The 19,551-nt window shown below is 36.9% G+C and overlaps 1 protein-coding gene across 1 annotated transcript in view; it reads right to left on the reverse strand.

Annotated features, from left to right (window-relative positions):
- Positions 1–19,551, reverse strand: part of LRP1B (low density lipoprotein receptor-related protein 1B) — a 2,414,068-nt gene that overhangs the window by 567,457 nt on the left and 1,827,060 nt on the right. Inside the window, exon 42 of the mRNA XM_006880809.1 lies at positions 2,722–2,911. Coding sequence (XP_006880871.1) covers positions 2,722–2,911 — 190 coding nt within the window. The remainder of the gene's footprint in view (positions 1–2,721; positions 2,912–19,551) is intronic.

Below are 19,551 nucleotides of genomic sequence, written 5' to 3' on the forward strand. Positions count from 1 at the left end.
ATCACACTACCTTGGGTAGTAATTATAGGGTAAAGCACTTGTTAATTAAAACTGATAATAATATATATCAATAATGACTCTTCTTTCATTCAGTAGACTTGTATATTCCTTTGATCCACTGTTATTTATTCTTACTGTAATACATCAATTATTGCATGAGATGTGTCTAATTTATCACCAAGGAAAATGCACCTGAATTAAAAAAAGATCTCAGGTGGTATAGACCACCAAATAATGAACTGTTCACCCAAATGCCACAAGTTTGAATCTACCAGTGTGGCTCAGCAGAAAAACATAGGCAATATCCTCCTATGCAATTTTCAGCATCAACCAAAATGAGGGTCAGGTATGGGTCAGTTTTTATTCGACGCCTGTGATTTTTAGTTTTGGGGTTTTTTTGTTATGTTTTGTTTTAGTTTTTACAATGAGAGCAAAATGAACTCTGCTCTAGATATCAGGACTCATGTCTGTCAGAACTAATAGACACAGAATTGCGTAGAGTTAATGCCTCCTTCAATTTTCAGAACTTATATTTGTTAAATGGAGCTGTTCAATTACTTTTATTCAGTTTAATTTTGCTTCTAATTCTACACTAAGAAAACAAATGTGTCACTCCTAGTACATGGAGATCCCATATGTGTTAGAGAAGGACTGTAATTTATCAGGTGATTGATTGTTCAGGAAGTAGATCTCTAGGTTCTCCTTTCAATGAATCCAATGTAAATGTCAATCTCCAAACTTTTGTTTAATAGTCAAATACATAGTTTCACCACCAAGAGACTCCTTTTGCTCTGTAAATATTGAAATTTACAAGTATTTTCATGCTGAGTAATTCATGTACTTCTTTTTCTGACAAGCAAATAGGGCTAGTGCTTATTAGTGAAGGTTTTTGTTCTTCACCTTTCCCTCACTGCATCTTTAAAGGACTCTTCTTTTTCTGCAAAAGTAGAAGGCTATATTGGCTTCTTTTTGTTTATGCACTTTATTCACAAACAGAACAATTTCCTGTCAGTTAACGTTTTCATATTTTAAGAGAGTGGAATAATCTAGCTTTGTTCTTCCATTTTTTACACTAAAAAAGATAGAACTGTATACCAGGTTGTTTTATCTTTTATTCTCTTAGCATTTTGGCCTGAACATGCTTTCTTGTCATAAATTCTTCACAAGTAGTATTTTAAAGGCCTGCACACTATGCCTTTAAACATGTAACATTGCTGATGTCATATAGATCTTGGCTGAAAGAATACCAGAAGAATGTCTATTTCTGCTTCATTGACTATGTAAGTTTATTGACTCTGTGGATCATAACAAGCTATCGCTAACACTGAGAAGAATAGTAATTCCAGAACTCTTAATTGTGTTCATGTAAAACCTATATTTAAACCTACAAGCTGTTGTGTACAGAGAATAAGGGAACACTACATTAAAATTAACAAGGAATTGTGTCAGTGTTGTATTCTCCCTTCAAACCTATTCAATCTGTTTAGTGAGAAAATAATTTGAGAAGCTGGACTCTATGAAGAAGAATGTGGCATCAAGATCAGAGGCACATCAATAAACTGTGTTTTATAGTTTACACAACCTTATTTTCTGAAAGTGAGGAGTACTTGAAGCAATTGTTGCAGAAGGTAAAAGAAGATCAACATCTTCACATCTCAACATCAAGAAAGCAAACATTCTAATCACGAGACCAAGAGGCAACATCATGAGAGTTGGAGAAAAAATTGAAAGTGTCAACAACGTCATCCTCATTAGATTCACAACCAATACCCTTGGTACCAACAGTTAGGAAACTAGGAGACATATTGCACTGGGAAAATCTGCAGTTAGAACCTCTCCAAATTATTGAGAAGTAATGACGTCAGTGTGTCTGATTCTGCCATGGTCTTTTCAATCACTTGCTATGCATCTGAGAGCTGGACAATGAATAAGGATGAAAGAAGTATTGATGCCATTGAGCTGAGGTGTTGGAAAAGAGCACTAAACATCCCATGGACTGCCAAATATGTTTTAGATAGGGTGATCTTTGGAGGTAAAGATGATAAAACTTCACCTCACATACTTCAGGCATGTTACCAGGAGGAGAGGGGCATGATGCTTGGAAATGCAGACAGGGTCAGAGAAGGAAAGACCTTCAACCAGTGACTGCTGTAATGGCCTCTAGTGTGTCAGAGGTGTGAGAATGGCAAAGGATAGGAAAGGGTTCAGATCTGGGTCTGTCTGACTTGTACTTGACTCAGCAACACCTAACAATAATGTTAAAAATACTTCTGCACAGTTTGTTGGATTACTTTGTATTTCAATTTTAGCAATCCTGGTTGTTGCCAGTTTTTTGATTAAAGTATATACACATTTTCAGATATCAATGTGTGTTTTTGGAGGTTTTAATTTTTCTTTTTGAATTACATTTTAAATTACATTTCAACCTAGGCTTTAATGTCTTATTCCTCTATCTTTTCTAGCCAACTATTGTCTCTTCTGATTTTCCCATCTTCATTTAAATTTGTTTTTCCTGGAACTCTTAGGTATCTGGAACCTCCAATTCAGAGTCTAGATTTTAATTATATTTGCAATGGTCTCATTCAAGAAAAAGAGGGAGGAGGTTATTAATTTTAAAATGAGAATTTAACAATATATCAGTTTTATATTGTTTTTAAAATTAATATAGTTCCTGACATTCCTTTAACATTCTGTGCAGAAATAAAATGAGCTCTTTCTCACTTTTGACATTCATCCAAGGCTAGCACGTGTGGGTGGTCATCGTCTGACATTGTGATGACAGCTTCCCTGTCAAAGGCTCCAGGTCGAGCCTGGTCCACTGTGTGTCTGGTGATGGATGAAGTAGTGGAGCTGGTCCAGTATAGTGTATCCCATGCTCTGTGATAGGCAAGTCCTTCAACAGAACCTACATCTGAGAAAGAAACAATAGGAAAAATTAAAAAATTACATTTCTATTTATAAAAAAAAGTGACATCTGCACTGAAAAGCAAAATGTTACAAATATACCTATATGTTATTTTGTCATTGTTTAATCACTAAATCATCATAATAAAAAATGTTATTGTCTCATACTATGGAGTTGTAATCCACCACTGATGACCTTCCAGTTGGTTTTCAGAGGCAATAAATAGCATGGGAGGAGATTGCCTGTATTTCTTCAGTAGATCAGCTGATGCACTCAAACCATGTACCACTGGGTTGGCAATGCAATTCCTAACCACTAAACAACCAAATATAGTTAGTGTAAAATCTACAATAAACATTCTTGATGATTTTGAAGGCACAGGAGAACTTAGCTGTGAATTGTTGCAAATGCCATTGGAGCAGTTTTTAAAGAAAAGATGTCATAAATACTGGATCTTACCATTAAAAATTAACTCAATTAAATATTTGTCATTTTCAGGAAAATACTCTCTTTTTAATTGATTCATGTTATTGTTGTTGATTGCTATCAAGCTGAGCACAACTCATAGTGACCCTATGAACAAAAGGCCTGAACTGTTTCCAAAACTATCATCATTTGTCAAAGTTCACAGAGTTTCCAGAGGCATGTTGCTTAGGAAGTGGATGCCATTCCTGTTTCCAATATGTAACTAATTTTCAGTGTGCAAAAGTATGCAAGTATTTTACTGGTGCTTTTGAATAATCATGTGTTAATAGATATCATTTATATACAATTATAATATAGTTCCCTTTTGGAATTTTAAGTGGAAATGTAAAAAATAAATAACACGTAAAAACACTAACAGTATAAAAATTTCAGATCTAATTACATATTACATATTTGCAACTATCAAGCAATAAACAGTATATATCTTAATAACCCAATACCACCAATTAGTTTATCTTAGTCAATGAATATGATTTTGGAATAAAGAAGAAACGAAATTAATTTAAATACCAGCTCAACAATACCTTAAATGTTAACAAAAGAGAAATAGTAGTTCATACATTTAATATATAAAATTGACAATGTGGAAAAACAAGAGTAATATTTCCTAAAAATATTGCCTCCATGCAGGAATAAACAGTTTTCTTAACATTTATTATAGAAATATTTGAATATATATCTAAGTACAAATTATTATTATATATTTCCTATAAATTTTCAGTTTTATTGTTATTTCAAGAATTATTAAGAAATGATACATTGCTTTAACTCTGTGTCATAAAGTAGAACCAAAACACAGCTGACCCTCCAGTAGTTTTCAAAGGCTGTAATTTCATGGGAGGAGATATCTAATCTTTCTTCCTCTAAGTAACTGATAAATTCAAACTGCCTGCCTTATAGTTGACAACATAACTCTTTAACAATATACACATACTTTTTTTAAACAATATACATATACTTTTTTTGTGGTCACATTAAAAAATGGACATGATTTAAAAGCGATGTATGATAGGGTATTATGGTTATCACAAGAGTCCACAATTAAGGTTGCATAGTGGAATGTACTTGGGGTGGTGGGAGGGGTGCGGGGGGATTGTGGACCAGGGAGTCTTTCTTTTACTTTTGAAAGAGAGGAGAGAACTTGGGGGCGGGGGAGAGGGCTGGGCGGGGATAGAAGTACAGCAATGAATGAATGGAAATCCAAATTCTCTGTAAATGTTCATTAAAATTATTAAAAAAATATAAAAAGATGTCTCTGAAAAAAATGGACATGATATTAAGAAAGTAATGAATCTTTGTATTGTTATTCTTTCAAATTATAACTAAAGAATTATTCTTTCACAGAAGATGATATTTAAATGGCAAACAGACACATGAAGAAATGCTCCAAATCACTGGCAATAAGAAAGATGCAAATCAAATGACAATGAGGTACCATCTCACTCCAGTAAGAGTGGCAAAGTTTGACAGGGCAGCAAGTAAAAGATATTGGAGAGGATGTGGTGAGAAAGGAACTCTTATGCATTTTTGGTGGGATTGTAAAATGGTGCAACCATTCTGGAAGGCAGTTTGGCACTTCCTCAAAAAGCTGAACATAGAAATTTTATATGACCCAGCTATTCCACTGCTTGGAATACACCTTGAGAATATGAGAACTGAGGCACAGAGATTTGTACACCAATGTTCATAGCAGTATTATCCACCATCACAAGAACATTGAAACAGCCCAAATGTCCAACCACAAACAAATGGATTGAGAAATTGTGGTACATTCACACAATGGAATACTATGCAGCACTCAGGAATAATAACTTTGTAAATTATTACCTAACTTGGGAGTGTCTGGAGAACATTAGCTGTGTGAACTAACTCAATCCTATAAGGATAAATATTGTATAACACCATTATTATAGAATGAGTATAAGGATCCATGAGGGGTGAAAGAGTTTGGAAGCAGAGAGATATGGATGTGCAGAGGGAAGGGGGGGGGAATTAATCATTGGGTTGATGGGTAGGGGAGTGAGGGTAATTGAAAGAATTTGTTCAAATTTATATTTGAATTTTCTAAATAAACTAATAGGGGAAAAGAATTATTATTTTAAAAATAGGTATAGAAGACTGTTTCTACATATTAAAAGAATAAAAGTCATGTGGAGATGGCCATATTTTAACTTTACCAACTTCATACGGGTAATTGTTCCTGTCAATAACATCCCATCAATTCCTGAGAGGCCCAACATGTCCATCACACTACTGAACCTCTTTTTACTTATCCCAACACCACTTTTACTGTTTTACTGGGTCCAAATTTTGATGCAGTAGCTCACAGATCACACAGAACCATATTGGGGAAGTTAAAAAGCTGTATGTCAGATTATAAACAGAATACAGTTAGGACAGCTTCCAAAATGTGCTTGCTGGTGTCTCAATCTTGAGCTTCGTGACTTTAGACCAGTGTTACAAAGCTCTCAGTCTTGCCAGTTATGGCTCTCCATCCCTCATTCCTCCAACAAACCTGAGCTAAAAGGCTCTTAGTTCTAATTCAGTGGCATAGCAATCCCAAAGCCACTGGATTACAAATTTATATCAGGTCTGTGATTCTCTGGTGTGGTTACTATGGCTATTTCCCCCATAAACCCTAGTCTGGCTGGCACAAGAATTTCTAGTCCTGGAAGGTGAATTACCTGATTCTTCTTCACTTGTCGTGAGGTTTCTCCTGATTCATTTTTGTTGGTGGTGAGGTTTCTCCTAATCCGGTTCTTGACCTGCTCAATATAATGGCAAGACTAGCCAACCCCCTTACACATTGGTGAGACTAGCCACTAGTCAATCCCTTTGTGGTCAGGCTAACACACACTATTTGCATATTCCTGTCCATCTACAGGGCAAAGTCAAATTCAATGTCTAGGAAAGGTATTTTGAACAATGAACTCTTAACACCACATTCTATATAAAAGGAATACATTTCTAGATCGTAGGTTCATACAGTTTAGTTAGGAGTATACAATTTAAGTACTGAATCAGTTTTTCTCCCCCATGAAAATAGATTTCATGACTTGTTATATATAAGTAATATAAAAAGTTTTCCTTTCTGGCAGTTCAAATCCAACAACATGGCTCCTTGAGAGAGAAATGGACAATCTACTGTCTCTGATCCTTGAGAGAGCCAGTTATGCTCAGTTCTTATGCGATTGCAATGAGCAAATGAGTCAGTATTACTGACCACTGCCTTTCAGTTAAAAAGTACTGATGGAGTAGTGAATAATAATAATAATATGTAGGGCTACTAGCAAAAACATAAACAACAACAAAAAAAAATCAGCAGAATCCACCTGCTGATCCAGGGAGAGACAGTCTTCTCTCATAAAGATTCACAGCCTTGGAAACCCTATAGTGTGTAATTATAAGCAAGAACAGGCTAGAAGGCAGAGAGTTAGATTATTTTGGTCTTTCTGTTGAAAGTTCTGATGTTTTATCTACATTTTATTTTATTAAAAAATCTAACATTTGAGGTTTGTTTCATTGATTTTCTTAAGAAGGAAACTTAAAACTTATGATCATGAGATTGGTTTTCCTTGTTTTCTGAGAGCAGTTTGTGACTTTAGTAAAATATATTTCAGTTATTAATTAGTAACATATGCATGTCAATATATTTTTAACGTTTCAAGTCATTTCAGAAATAAAGTTAAATCTATTAGTAGTGTGTATGAAATTATATCCATTTTGTCATGCACAAATGTTGTGACAAAGAATATCAAAACCAAATTCAACCCATTGTATATTGAGTCCATTCCAACTCAGAGCAGAATCCTATTTCAAGTTGCATGCTGGTTAAGTAATTGGAGAAGCTGGATTTTATAAAGAACATGACATCAAGTTGGAAAAAGACTCATCAAAAATTTGTAGTACGCAGATAACACAACGTTTGCACAACTGCTTGCCATTAAGAGAAGAAGAGTTCACTTTTATATTCTTCAGAATATCAAAGACCACAACTTTCATTATGAGTTATATCTCAAGATCAGGGAAAGAAAATTCTGACAAGTGGGTCAATAGGCAACATTATGACAGTAGATAAAAGTAAGGCCTTGTCAATTATTTTATTTTACTTGGCTCCACAATCAACATTCATGGTGACAGCATTGGACAAATCTATTGCTAAGTTCTACACTAAAGAGAAAGGGCATCAGTTAAAAACTAAGGAGTTCCTGATCCAAGCCACGGCATTTCAAATGCATCTAAGTTGGACAATAAATAAGGAAGGCTAAAGAGGGATTGATGCTTTTGAATTGTGGTCTTCACAAAGAGTATTGACTATATAATGGACTGCCAAAGATTAAAGCAATCTTTCGTGGAGGAAATGTAAATTGGATGCTTCTCACATACTTTGATGATATTTACAGGAAAGGCTGTTTGTTAGAAAAAGACATTATTTTGGAAAATACAGTGGGTCGACAGAAGAGAGGAAGACCTGCAAAGAGTTGGACTGACAAAATCACTATAACAATGGAGTCAAATAGAGCAATGTGTAAAAGGAGCTATTGCAACGCTGGAGTGGCTGAGTCCGAATTCTACTACTTCATAAAGTAGTAATATCGTTACTACTCCTCGTTAATAATATCCATGGAAGCAAATAGCTATTAAGTGAAATATGCCATCCCACATGCTCCTGCACTTCTTTCTGTCAATTATCTGTGTCAGATATTCATTGATGACTCATAGACTTTACTCACAGTAGTGGTACTGTATGGGTTTATAAGGGAAGTAGTTTGGGGAGTGAGTGAAGTGAAGGATACTACCCAATGCAAATCCAGGTTTATCCCAGCAGTCCTAAACCAAACTAACAGCAAAATATAATTCCTCAATCAGTTTCAGGTCAGCACTACAAATTCAATATACCTCTGGTTTCCTTAATCATCCATCAATGTTTGCCTAAGAGTAAGTTATAAGCCAGTTTTTCTTTCAATCATCCAACAAGCAAAACCTTTACTGTGGCCTTTAGTTCAGGGCTTCTCTGGTTGCACCATACAAAAGTCTCTTCACAGCTGTGTCACAATTTTTCCTCTCTCCAGCACTGTCACCAGGATCTCAAACTATAGTGTGGGAAGCACTCTTTCAGTTATATTATTCCTACAGCTGTGAAAGATTTGCAAGACCATGTGTCCACAGTTAAGGTAGCTGGAGACCAGAGGGGCCAATGTAATGGCTAGAAAAGCTAACTTTTAAACTAATACTAAACAGATTGGGAGGATAGTGCAGGTTAGGACAAGGCTTAGATCTGTTGTTTATTGGGTCACTATGAGTCACAGGATTGGGGGCAGGAAGGAGCCTGCAGTCTGGCAGCAGGAAAAGGCCTGCTGCCCAGTGTCAGAAAAGGGGCTCCAGTAATGGTTGGGAATGAGGAAGAAGGATTGGTAGTCAGGAAACATGGACTTGATGACAGAAATGAGGCTGGAGACAGAATAGGATTCATTGCAAATACCTTTGATAAGAAACAAAAATGACGACTATACACATGAACCTTACCTGATGCACTAAACAGGCATCAACTTGCTATTATATGTGGGAAAAAATCATTGGATAACCTCATTATCAGATGTGAAAACTAGGCCAGGTGCTGATTGTGGATTATATAATCAATTACTTGTATGTAAGTTCAAACTGAAACTAAATAAAATCCACAAGAACCAAAGTATGACCTTGAGTCTATTCCTCCCGAATTTGAAGACCATCTCAGGAAAAAGGTTTGAGGCATTGAATACTAATGAGCAAAGACCATATGAGCTGTGGAAGGATATGAAAAATATCATCCAGGAAGAATGCAAAAGCTTATTTCAAATTCAGAGGAAAAAGAAAAGGCTAAAATGGATGTCAGAAGAGACTCTAATATGGCACTATAGGACCAAGAAAACAAAGCAAAGGGGAAAAAAAATAAGAAATTAAGGAGCTTAACAGAAGATTTCAAAGGCCAGCTTGGGAAGATAAAGCAAAGAATTATAATGAAATGTGCAAAGAGCTGAAGTTGGAAAATCAAAAGGGATGAAGTCATTCAGTAATTAAGCTGAAGAAACTGAAGAGAAAAAAATTAAGCTTCTAGTGGCAATATTTAAGGATGCTGTACACAGAATGTTGAATGACCCAGGAAGCAGTAAAAGAGAGAAGGAGCATAAAGAGTCAACACACACACACACACACACAGGCTAAATAGAAGAACTTGAAACAACATATGATTAAGAGCCCACATTGATGAAGGAGGAAGTTCAAGCTACTCTGAAAGAACTGGCAGAAAACAATGACCCAAGAATTGATGGCATACCAATTGACATATTTCAACAAACAGACAGTGCCCTGGACACACTCACTAAGTATGCCAAGAAATCTGGAGGAAAACCAAATGGCCAACTGATTGGAAAATTTCCATATTTGTTCCTATTCCAATAAAAGGTAACCTGACAGAGTGTGGAAATTCTCAAACAATATCAATAATATCATATGCAACCATGATCCTACTGGAAATTATCAAAAAACTACTGGAACAGCAAATTAATAGAGATGTGCAGACTGGGTTTAGAAGAGGCCATGGCACGAAAAATATTACAGCCAATGTTAGATGAATCTTAGCTGAAAGTAGACAGTACCCGAGGAATGTCTATCTATATTTCATTGACTATGCAAAGTCATTTGACTGTGTGGATCAAAACAAATTGTGGCTGACACTGAAAATAGGAATCTCAGAACAATTGTGTTTATGTGAAACCTATACTTGGAACCACCACCACACTTGACCCCACATTCCTCCTCATAGAGCCCAGCCTCCCAGATAATCTGTTCTGCATACAGGTTGAAAAGCTATGGAGACAGGACACATCCCTGGTGTACACCCTTCCCAATTTTGAACCATGCAGTGTTTCCTTGCTCTGTTCTGACGACTGCCTCTTGGTCCAAGTATAGGTTTCTCATTAGCACAATCAAGTGTCCTGGGATTCCCATTCTTCTCAGAGTCAGCCACAGTTTGTTATGATCCACACAGTCAAACGCCTTTGCATTGTTAATGAAACACAGATATACATTTCTCTGGTATTCCCTGTTTCAGCCAAGATCCATCTAACACTAGCTACAATATCCCTAGTACCATGACGCCTTCTAAACCCAGCCTGGACTTCTGGAAGTTCTCCGCTGATGTGTTGTTCCAGTTGATTGGTTCAAGATCTATCAACAATCTGCAATATACAGATGACACAACCCTGCTTGCTCAAAGTGAGCAGGACCCGAAGCGCTTGCTGCAGAGGGTCAAGGACTGCAGCATCCAATATGGATTGAGGCTCAATGTCAAGAAGACAAAGATTCTTACCATTGGGCCGATTGGCAGCATCAGGGTAGATGGTGAAGAGATTGAAATTGTTCACAGCTTTAGTTTGCTTGGCTCCACAGTCAACACTCTCGGCACAGTTGCCAGGAAATAAAAAGACATATTGCGATGGGAAAGTCTGCTGTTAGGGACCTCTCCAAAGTACTGAAGAGCAATAGTGTCTCTCTGGAGACTAAGGTGCGTCTGATACAGGCCATGGCCTTTGCAATCACTTGTTATGCATCAGAGAGTTGGACAATGACCAAGGAGGAAAGAAGGAGAATTGATGCCTTTGAGATGCAGTGCTGGAGAAGAGAATTGAGAGCACCATGGACTGCTAGGAAAACAGACAGATTAATTCTGGAAAGGGTCAAACCGGGCTGCTCCTTGGAGGCAAGGATTCTGAGGCTCCATCTAACATACTTTGGGCATGTTGTAAGGAGGGATCGGTCCTTGGAGAGGGACATCATGTTTGGTAGTAGGGTGGAGGGACAGCACAGGAGGGGAAGGCCCTCTATGAGGTGGATTGATTCAGTGACTGGGATAATCAGATGGGTGTGTCAGAGACGGTGCAATTGGCACATGATAGAGCAGGGTTTAGGGCTGTTGTACATAGGGTGTCTATGAGTCACAAGCGACTCCATGGCACGTAACAACAACATACTTGGAACAGGATGCAGCCCTTAGAGCAGAGCAAGGAAGCACTGCATGGTTCAAAATTAGAAAAGGAGTGTGTCAGGGATGCATCCTGTCTCCATACCTTCTCAATATATATTTTTAACAGATCATTCAAGAGGCTGGGCTTAATGAGAAGGAATGTGACATCAGTATTGGAGGAAGATTCATCAACTAACTGTGTTACACAGATGACTCAACCTTGCTTGCTGAAATTGAGGAAGACCCAAAGTGCTTGCTTCAGAAGGTGATGGACTGTAGACTTAAATATAGACTGAAGCTCATCATCAAGAAAATAATAATTCCCACCACTTGGGCCAATTGGCAACATCATGATTGATGGTGAAGAGATTGAGATTATTAACGGCTTCAGCTTGCTTGGCTCTATGATCAATACTCTTGTTACTAGCAGCCAGGAAATTAAAAGACAAATTGCATTAGAAAATGTGCTGTCAGGGACCCATTCAGAGTATTGAAGAGCAATGATGTAAGTTTAGAGACTAAGTGCACCAAATCCAGGCCACGATCTTCACAATTGCTTATTGTGCATCAGAGAGCAGGACAATGACTAAGGATTATAGATGAACCAATGCTTTTGAGTTATAATGCTAGAGAAGTGTATCGAATATCCTATACACTTCTAAGAGAACAAACAGGTTTATCTTTGAGAGGAGGAAACCAGCTGCTCCTTGGAGATAAGGATTCTGAAGCTTCATCTGACATACTTTGGGTGTGTTGCCTGGAGGGACCAGTCCTTGGAGAGGGACATCATACTCGGAAGGGTAGAGGAAATGTGCAAGTGAGGAAGACCTTGAATGAGATGGATTGACTCAGTAACTGTGGTAATTAAGGTAGATGTGTCAGAGAAAATGAGGTTGGCTCAAGATAGAGCAGGTTTCAGATCTGTTGTACATAAAGTCATTATGAGTTACAAGCCACTGGATGGCACAATTAAAAAACTAACCAAACAAAAAAAACAAACAACAACACCCAAAACAACAACAGAGTTTTATCTTCACCATTTTGCAATGCTTCTTTCTCCTGTTCTTTCTGGTTACTATGGTCCATCCATTTTCCTTTGTGTGAAGGACTTCCGTTAAAAATTCTTGTAAACCTCATTTCCTGCATTCAGTCAAGATCCATCTATCATCTATTATTCTAAATCTGGCTTAAAAAATATAAAAGTTAACTGTTAAATTAATCCAGCAAGTATTTATATGATTATTTTCAGGGCATTTTAATCCTGTTTTATAAATAAAAGTAAGGTCTTTGCAGTGAAAAATTAATTTCACTTGTAAATTATATCACTCAAACTCTAGCATTGTTTCCAACACAAACACCTCCATTTTATCCTTCACATCCAAGTTTTGCATTCAAAACACCAATAATTATAAAACATCTTAATTGTATATTTAATCAATTTCAAACTGCACAAGTTAGTAGAAATCTTCAATTTGCTCGTCTCTGAATCTAGTATCATAGCAAAACATAAGTTACCATATTGATTGCAACTGACAGATGAGTGGTCCACATTTATATTTATGTATAGAAGGATGGACAATCTCCTCTTAATGTTGTTACTGTTGTTATGTGCAGTCAAGTTGCCTGCAATTCACAGTGGCCAAATGTACAGTAACTCTGAAGCCTGCCCTAACTTGAGCCAGTCTCACTGATTCTGACACACCTACCCCCATTGCTTCAGTTACTGTATCGATCCATCTTATTGGGGTCTTCCTCTCCTATGCTGTCCCTCCAACATTCCAATATGGTTTCTTTCTCTAAGGAAAAATCCTTCCTGGCCACATGCCCAAAGTATGTGAGATGAAGTTTCAAAATCATAGCGTCTACGGAGAAACTTGGTTTCACTCTCTCCAGACCTATTTATTTTATTGGTGGTTCATGCATGGTATGTTCTCCAGCACCACAGCTCAAAGACATCAATTCTTCTTCTGTCATCCTTAGTCATTGTCTAGATCCCTGATACACAGCAAAAATTGCCAAGGTCATGGCCTGGATCAGTTACATCTTAGTGTCTAGACAGACATTGTTGCTTTTTAGTACTCTGAAGAGGTCCCTGACAGCATAATTACCCAAAATTATTCTTTTGATTCCCTAACTGCTGGTGCCAAGTGTGTTGATTGTGGAGCCAAACAAGCTGTAATTGTTAACAACCTCATTCTCCTCTCCATCTATCATGGTGCTGCCCAGTGGTGAGAATCTTTTTTTCCTTATGACGTTTCAATTCATATTGAAAACTACAATCTTTGACCTTCTTTAACAAGTGCTTCAAGTCATCCTCAGTTTAAGCAAGCCAGGTTGTGTCATCTGCATAACATATGCTGTTGATGAGTCTTCTTCTAATTCTGATACCATATTCCTCCTCATAAAGTCCAGCCTCCTGAATGATCTGTTCTGCATATAGATTAAAAAGGTATGGAGACACATTCCTTTCCTGATTTTAAACCATGCAGCGTTTCTTTGCTCCCATTCTTCATATATAATATATACTTGTACAATGACAAAGAACTACCAGATATACAAACTGGGTTTAGAAGAGGTCATGGCACTAGGGACATTATTGCCAATATCAGATGGATCTTGGCAGAAAACAGAGAGCACCAGAAGAATGTCTATCTGTGTTTCATTGACATTTGACTGTGTGGATCACAATAAATTGTGGCTAACCTTGAGAAAAATGGGAATCACAGAACACTTAATCATGCTTATATGAAACCTGTACTTGGACCAAGAAGTAGTCCTCAGAACAGAGCAAGGAAACACTGTGTGGTTCAAAATCTGGAAAGAAGTAAGTCAGGGATGCATCCTGTCCCCATACATTTTAAATCTGTATGCAGAACAGATTCATTCAGGAAGCAGGGCTTTATAAGGAGGAATGTGGCATCAAGACTGGAGGAAGACTCATTAATAACCTATGATATGCAGGTGACACAACCTTGCTTGCTGAAACTAAAGAAGACCTAAAGCACTTGCAAAAGCTAAAGGACTGTAGTCTTCAAAATGGATTAATGCTCAACATCAAGAAGACAAACATTCTAACCACTGGGCCAATTGGCAGCACCATACTAGATGGAGAAGAGATTGAGTTTATTAGTAATTAAAGCTTGCTCAGATCTACAATCAACACTAACACCAGCAGTCAGGTAATCAAAAGACAAATTGCATTGAAAAATCTGCTGTCATGGACCTCTCCAGAGTGCTGAAGAGCAAGGATGTCAGCTTAGATACAAAGATGAGTGTAATTCAGGCCATGGTCTTCTCAATTACTTGTTATACTTCAGAGACTTTAGTAATGACTAAGGATCCCAGAAGAATATATGCCTTTGAGGCGTGGTGCTAGAGAAGAGTCTTGAACATACTATGGACTCCTTGGGAAATAAATAGATCTGTCTTGGAGAGGATTTAAACAAGTTTCTTCTTGGAAGCTAGGATTTTGAAGTTCTACCTCACTTACTTTGGGCACATGACCAGGAGAGATCGATCCTTGGAGAAGGACATCATGCTTAGAAGCGTGGACGGACAGTGCAGGAGAGGAAGACACCAAATGAGATGAATTGATACAATAAATAGGGCAATGGGGATTGGTGTGTCAGAGTGAGTGAGACTGACTCAGGACAGGGAAGGATTCAGAGGTGCTCTACAAGGGTCGCTATGCATCACAGGCTAATCAATGGCACATAAAAATAATAATATACTATGACAGCTTTGGAAGCAGGAGTGGCATCCACTTCCTTAACAGCATGCCTTTTGTTCGAATGGTCACTATTAGTTGTGTTCAACTTGAAGGTAATCAGTAACAGCAACAGCAATAATGAATATATATATATATGTATTGTGTGTGTGTATATATATATTTGTATACATATATATGTGTATGTATATATATGTGCATATGTATATGTGTGCACATGTATATATATGTGTGTATGTATGTATATGTGTATATATCTGTGTGTGTATATGCATATGTATATGTGTGTGTATATATAGCTGTTGTTGTTGATTGTTTTTTAGTCACGCATGACTCATAGCGACCTTATGAACAAAAGCCTGAAGCTTCTCTACAATTAACAACATTTATAAAAGTTCATAGAGTTTCTGGAGGCAGGTTATTTAGGAAGTGGATGCTACTCCTAACACAAGTATATTATATATTTATAATCTTGAATTTATTATTACCATCCTTTCAAAGCTGTGTATATATATATCCTGATAGGGTGTTATGGCAAAACTGCCATCCGTTGCCTCCAGTCTGCAAAACTGGTTGCTTTGCCTTAGAATTCTATTTTTCTTTCTTTGTTTTTGTTGTTATATGCCATCAAGTCGCTTGTGACTCATAGTGACTCTGTGTACAACAGCCTTAGACTCTGCTCTGTCCTGTGCCAATCTCACTGTCTCTGACACACCCATCCCGATTACCCCAGTCACTGAATCAATCCACCTCATAGAGGGCCTTCCCCTCCTGCACTGTCCCTCCACCCTCCCAAGCATGGTGTCCTTCTCCAAGGACAGGTCTCTCCTTACAACATGACCAAAGTACATCAGAAGAAGTCTCAGAATCCTTGCCTCCAAGGAGCCACCCAGTTTAACCTTTTTCAGGATGAATCTGTTTGTTTTCCTAGTAGTCCATGGTACCCTCAATACTCTTCTCCAGCACCACAGCTCAAAGGCATCAATTCTCCTTCCATCCTCCTTGGTCACTGTCCAACTCTTTGATGCATAACAAGTGATTGCAAAGACCATGGCGTGTATCAGATGCACCTTATTTCTTTCTTTAGTCATGTAAAATACTTTAAACAGTTTATTTACTAGGAAAGGAAATGTACTTTTTGTGTATTAGTATTTATCTTTTGAAATTATTTTTCTCATTTATATATTTTTCTGGACTAGCATTTACCTCTTTGAAGATGTTCTTCTCGCTCATATGCAAAGTACATCACAAGCTCTTTGTGTACTAGTGACTGTAACATGGAACCCAAGCCAATGAACACTCTTAGAAGGAGAGGCAGTGTTTGAGATGATTCTCACTGCTCTCCCAGATCTGCAATAAAGTGCTTTGTTAATTGCAATCCATCTGCCTTATTGGCAATTGACTATGGAAAGAACTCCTTGCTTTCAGTAACACTTCCATGCTAGTTAACTGCCTGAAACTCATGAGGACGTCAGCTATGAGACAGTTCTGACTCAACAGCACACACAACAATAAACTTAATGGTTTGTTGCTTTTGTTGTTGTAGGCTTTCACATTAAGTTTGAACTCAGTGATCTCACGTGACAGAGTCAAACTACTTCATATTATTTTTTTTACTGCCATCTTTATGGAAATAGTTTATAAATTCATTTTATCATGGAATAATTGAGACAATAATCTGTCAACTTTTGGTTAGCAGTTGAATACATATCTGTTGCATTGCTAAGACTCTCTGAAATAAAAGTACATTTTGTAAATGTTTGCATCTATTAAGTTCAGGGTTTTACACCTCTAGCAGAAGTAGCTATAACCTATTGAAAGGTCCTGAGTAGGAGCAATTCTATACTAGTTTGCCATCATTATCCTGCTGAGCTAAAACACATTTTTTGAAAAGGAAACTTCTTTGAAAAAACGCAACTCCATCCTTAATAATGACAAATTTTTTATTATCTTCCCTAAAGCAGTTGAACCAGAGCATTTAAACTGTTTTCATATCAGAAGAGAGACTTGACTTTACGTTGCATAATCAAATAGGCTTATTTGTTTGGTTTTTCAGAACAAAGGCGCAATTTGCCCTAAAAGAGTGCTGAATCTCACTGAAACAGCTTGGAGCTTTTAAGTGACATTGTAGTCTTTTGTTTTATCTAACCCTGGTTATTATGTAAGGTCTGAGCTCAGTTTGTAGTCTTAACTCAGTAAAGAATTCTATTAATGTGTCTGAGCAATTGACTCCATCTTGTAGCACCACTATTAAAAGCAATGAAATAATAGTGATGAAAAGATTAAGAGTGATTACAAGATTAAACTTAAGAATGATTATAGCTACATATCTTCTAGGATTAATGAGGGATAAGCACGGAGTTTGTTTATTTTCTCTTTAAATTCAAGGTCTTCTTGGCTTATATGTTTTTTTCTGCCTTGTTTTCTCTTGCATATAAAGTGAGTGAAGATTTTTTTCAAGACTTTTAAAGTATTTTCTCAAGAATTTTAAGTCTTGAAAAAAAGACTTTTAAAGACTTTTAAAGTCTTTTAAAAAAGACTTTTAATTTTTTTTTTAAATGTGTGAACGTGTGTGTGTGTGTGTGTGTGTGTGTGTAGCAGAGCATCTGGTGGATTTGAACCACTCAATCTGGGATTGCAGTAAAGCTTCTTGCCACTAGGCCACCAGAGCTGAGTTAAAAAATTTTTAAGACACTTATTTTTGTGATGTTGATTGCTTATTTGTTTGCTGATTGGCTTGCTTTCCATATCAGATTGTCCTGCTGTCTGCTGTACTTCTCACAATGAGCAAATTTCTAAACACAGAGTAAGAAACTCAATTTTGTGTGTAATAAACCAATATAAATGTTTACTACCGTAATTGACAGCTAGGGCCAGAGTACCTGTTTAAAAATTACATGACCATCAATAATTCACCTAGTAACTCAACTCACTGCCATCAAATTAGAATTTTCATGCTACTTAGCCTTCCAATCTGTATCCAGAGAGTGCCAGGAGGATATTGCTCACCTTTCTTCCTCAGACAAGCTGGTGGGTGCGTTCAAATTACTGGCTTTTGGTTGACAGCCTAGCTCCCTATGGACTATGCCAGCAGAGTTCCCTTGTTTTTAATCGGTTGAGAGTAAAAGATCAAATTCATAGGGCATTTATGAAGGTTATATGAGTTAATATAAGTAAACAGTTCGAAAGACTGCCTAGTAAAAATAAGAATTCTCTGTAGGTCATTAATCTTTATAAACCCTTGCTTGATTCCCACAACAAAGTGCTATGGGATTCCCATTGCTTTCAATGTTAGTTGTAAATTGTTATGATCCACACAGTGAAACACCTTTGCATAGTCAATAAAGGATACATAGACAATCTTCTGGTATTCTTTACTTTTAGCCAGGATACACCTGACATCAGCAATGTTATCCCTTTCTAAATCTGGACTGAATTTCCGCTGTTTTCCTATCTATGTAATGTTCTAGCTGTGCTTGGATGATCTTTAACAGTATTTTGTTTTGCATGTGATATTAATGATATTGTTCAGTAGTTTCCACATTATATTGAGTCACTTTTCTTGGGAATCAAAAAAATACGGACTTCTTCCAATCCAAATTTCCTGGCATAGACTACTGAGGACATCCAGGGCTGCATCTATTAATTGAAACAAGTCAATTGGTATCCCATAGATTTCTGGGACTTTATGCCAATGCCTTCAATGCAGCTTCAACTTCCTCCTTCATTACCATTGCCTCCTGTTCATATAGTACTTCCTAAAATTTTTCAGTAGCAGTCAGTTCTTTTTTGGTACAGTGATATTATGTATTTCCTGCATCTCCTTTTGACATTTTTTGGGTCATCCAATATTCTAATCATAGGATCTTTCAATATTGCATCTCGAGGCTTAAATTTGTTTTTCAGTTCCCTCATCTTGAGAAATTCAAAGCTAGTTCTTCTCCTTTTATTCTCCAATTCCATATCTCTGTATATTCCACTATAATACTTTGCTTTGTCCTCCTGAGTTGCCCTTTCCAATCTTTTTTTACTTTGGAATTTTTTATCTTTATTTTGCCTTCTCATGTTCTAGTGCAATATTTAGTGTCTCTTCTGACATCCATTTTGATTTTTATTCTTTCTCCTCTGTCTTTGTAATGACTTTTTGCTTTCTCCATGGTTGGTATCTTAGACATAATCCCACAATTTATCTTGCCTTCAATAATTGGTGTTCAATACTAAAAGGTTTAAAATTAATAAGAGAGTCAGGATTGCATTTTCTCTCCATATTGTTTTAATTTGATGTTGAATAAATTGAGAATATGCAGTCTGTGAAAAGAAACATGGCATTAGGATTGGAGGGAGACTCATTAGTATGTTCTGTAGATTATACAACTTTGTCTGCTGCAAGTGAAGAGGACTTGAAGCACTTGTTGCAGAAATCAAAGA

Source organism: Elephantulus edwardii, unplaced genomic scaffold (genome assembly GCF_000299155.1).
Source record: "Elephantulus edwardii isolate Elephantulus edwardi_28Jun2011 unplaced genomic scaffold, EleEdw1.0 scaffold00010, whole genome shotgun sequence".
NCBI classification, from domain to species: domain Eukaryota; kingdom Metazoa; phylum Chordata; class Mammalia; order Macroscelidea; family Macroscelididae; genus Elephantulus; species Elephantulus edwardii.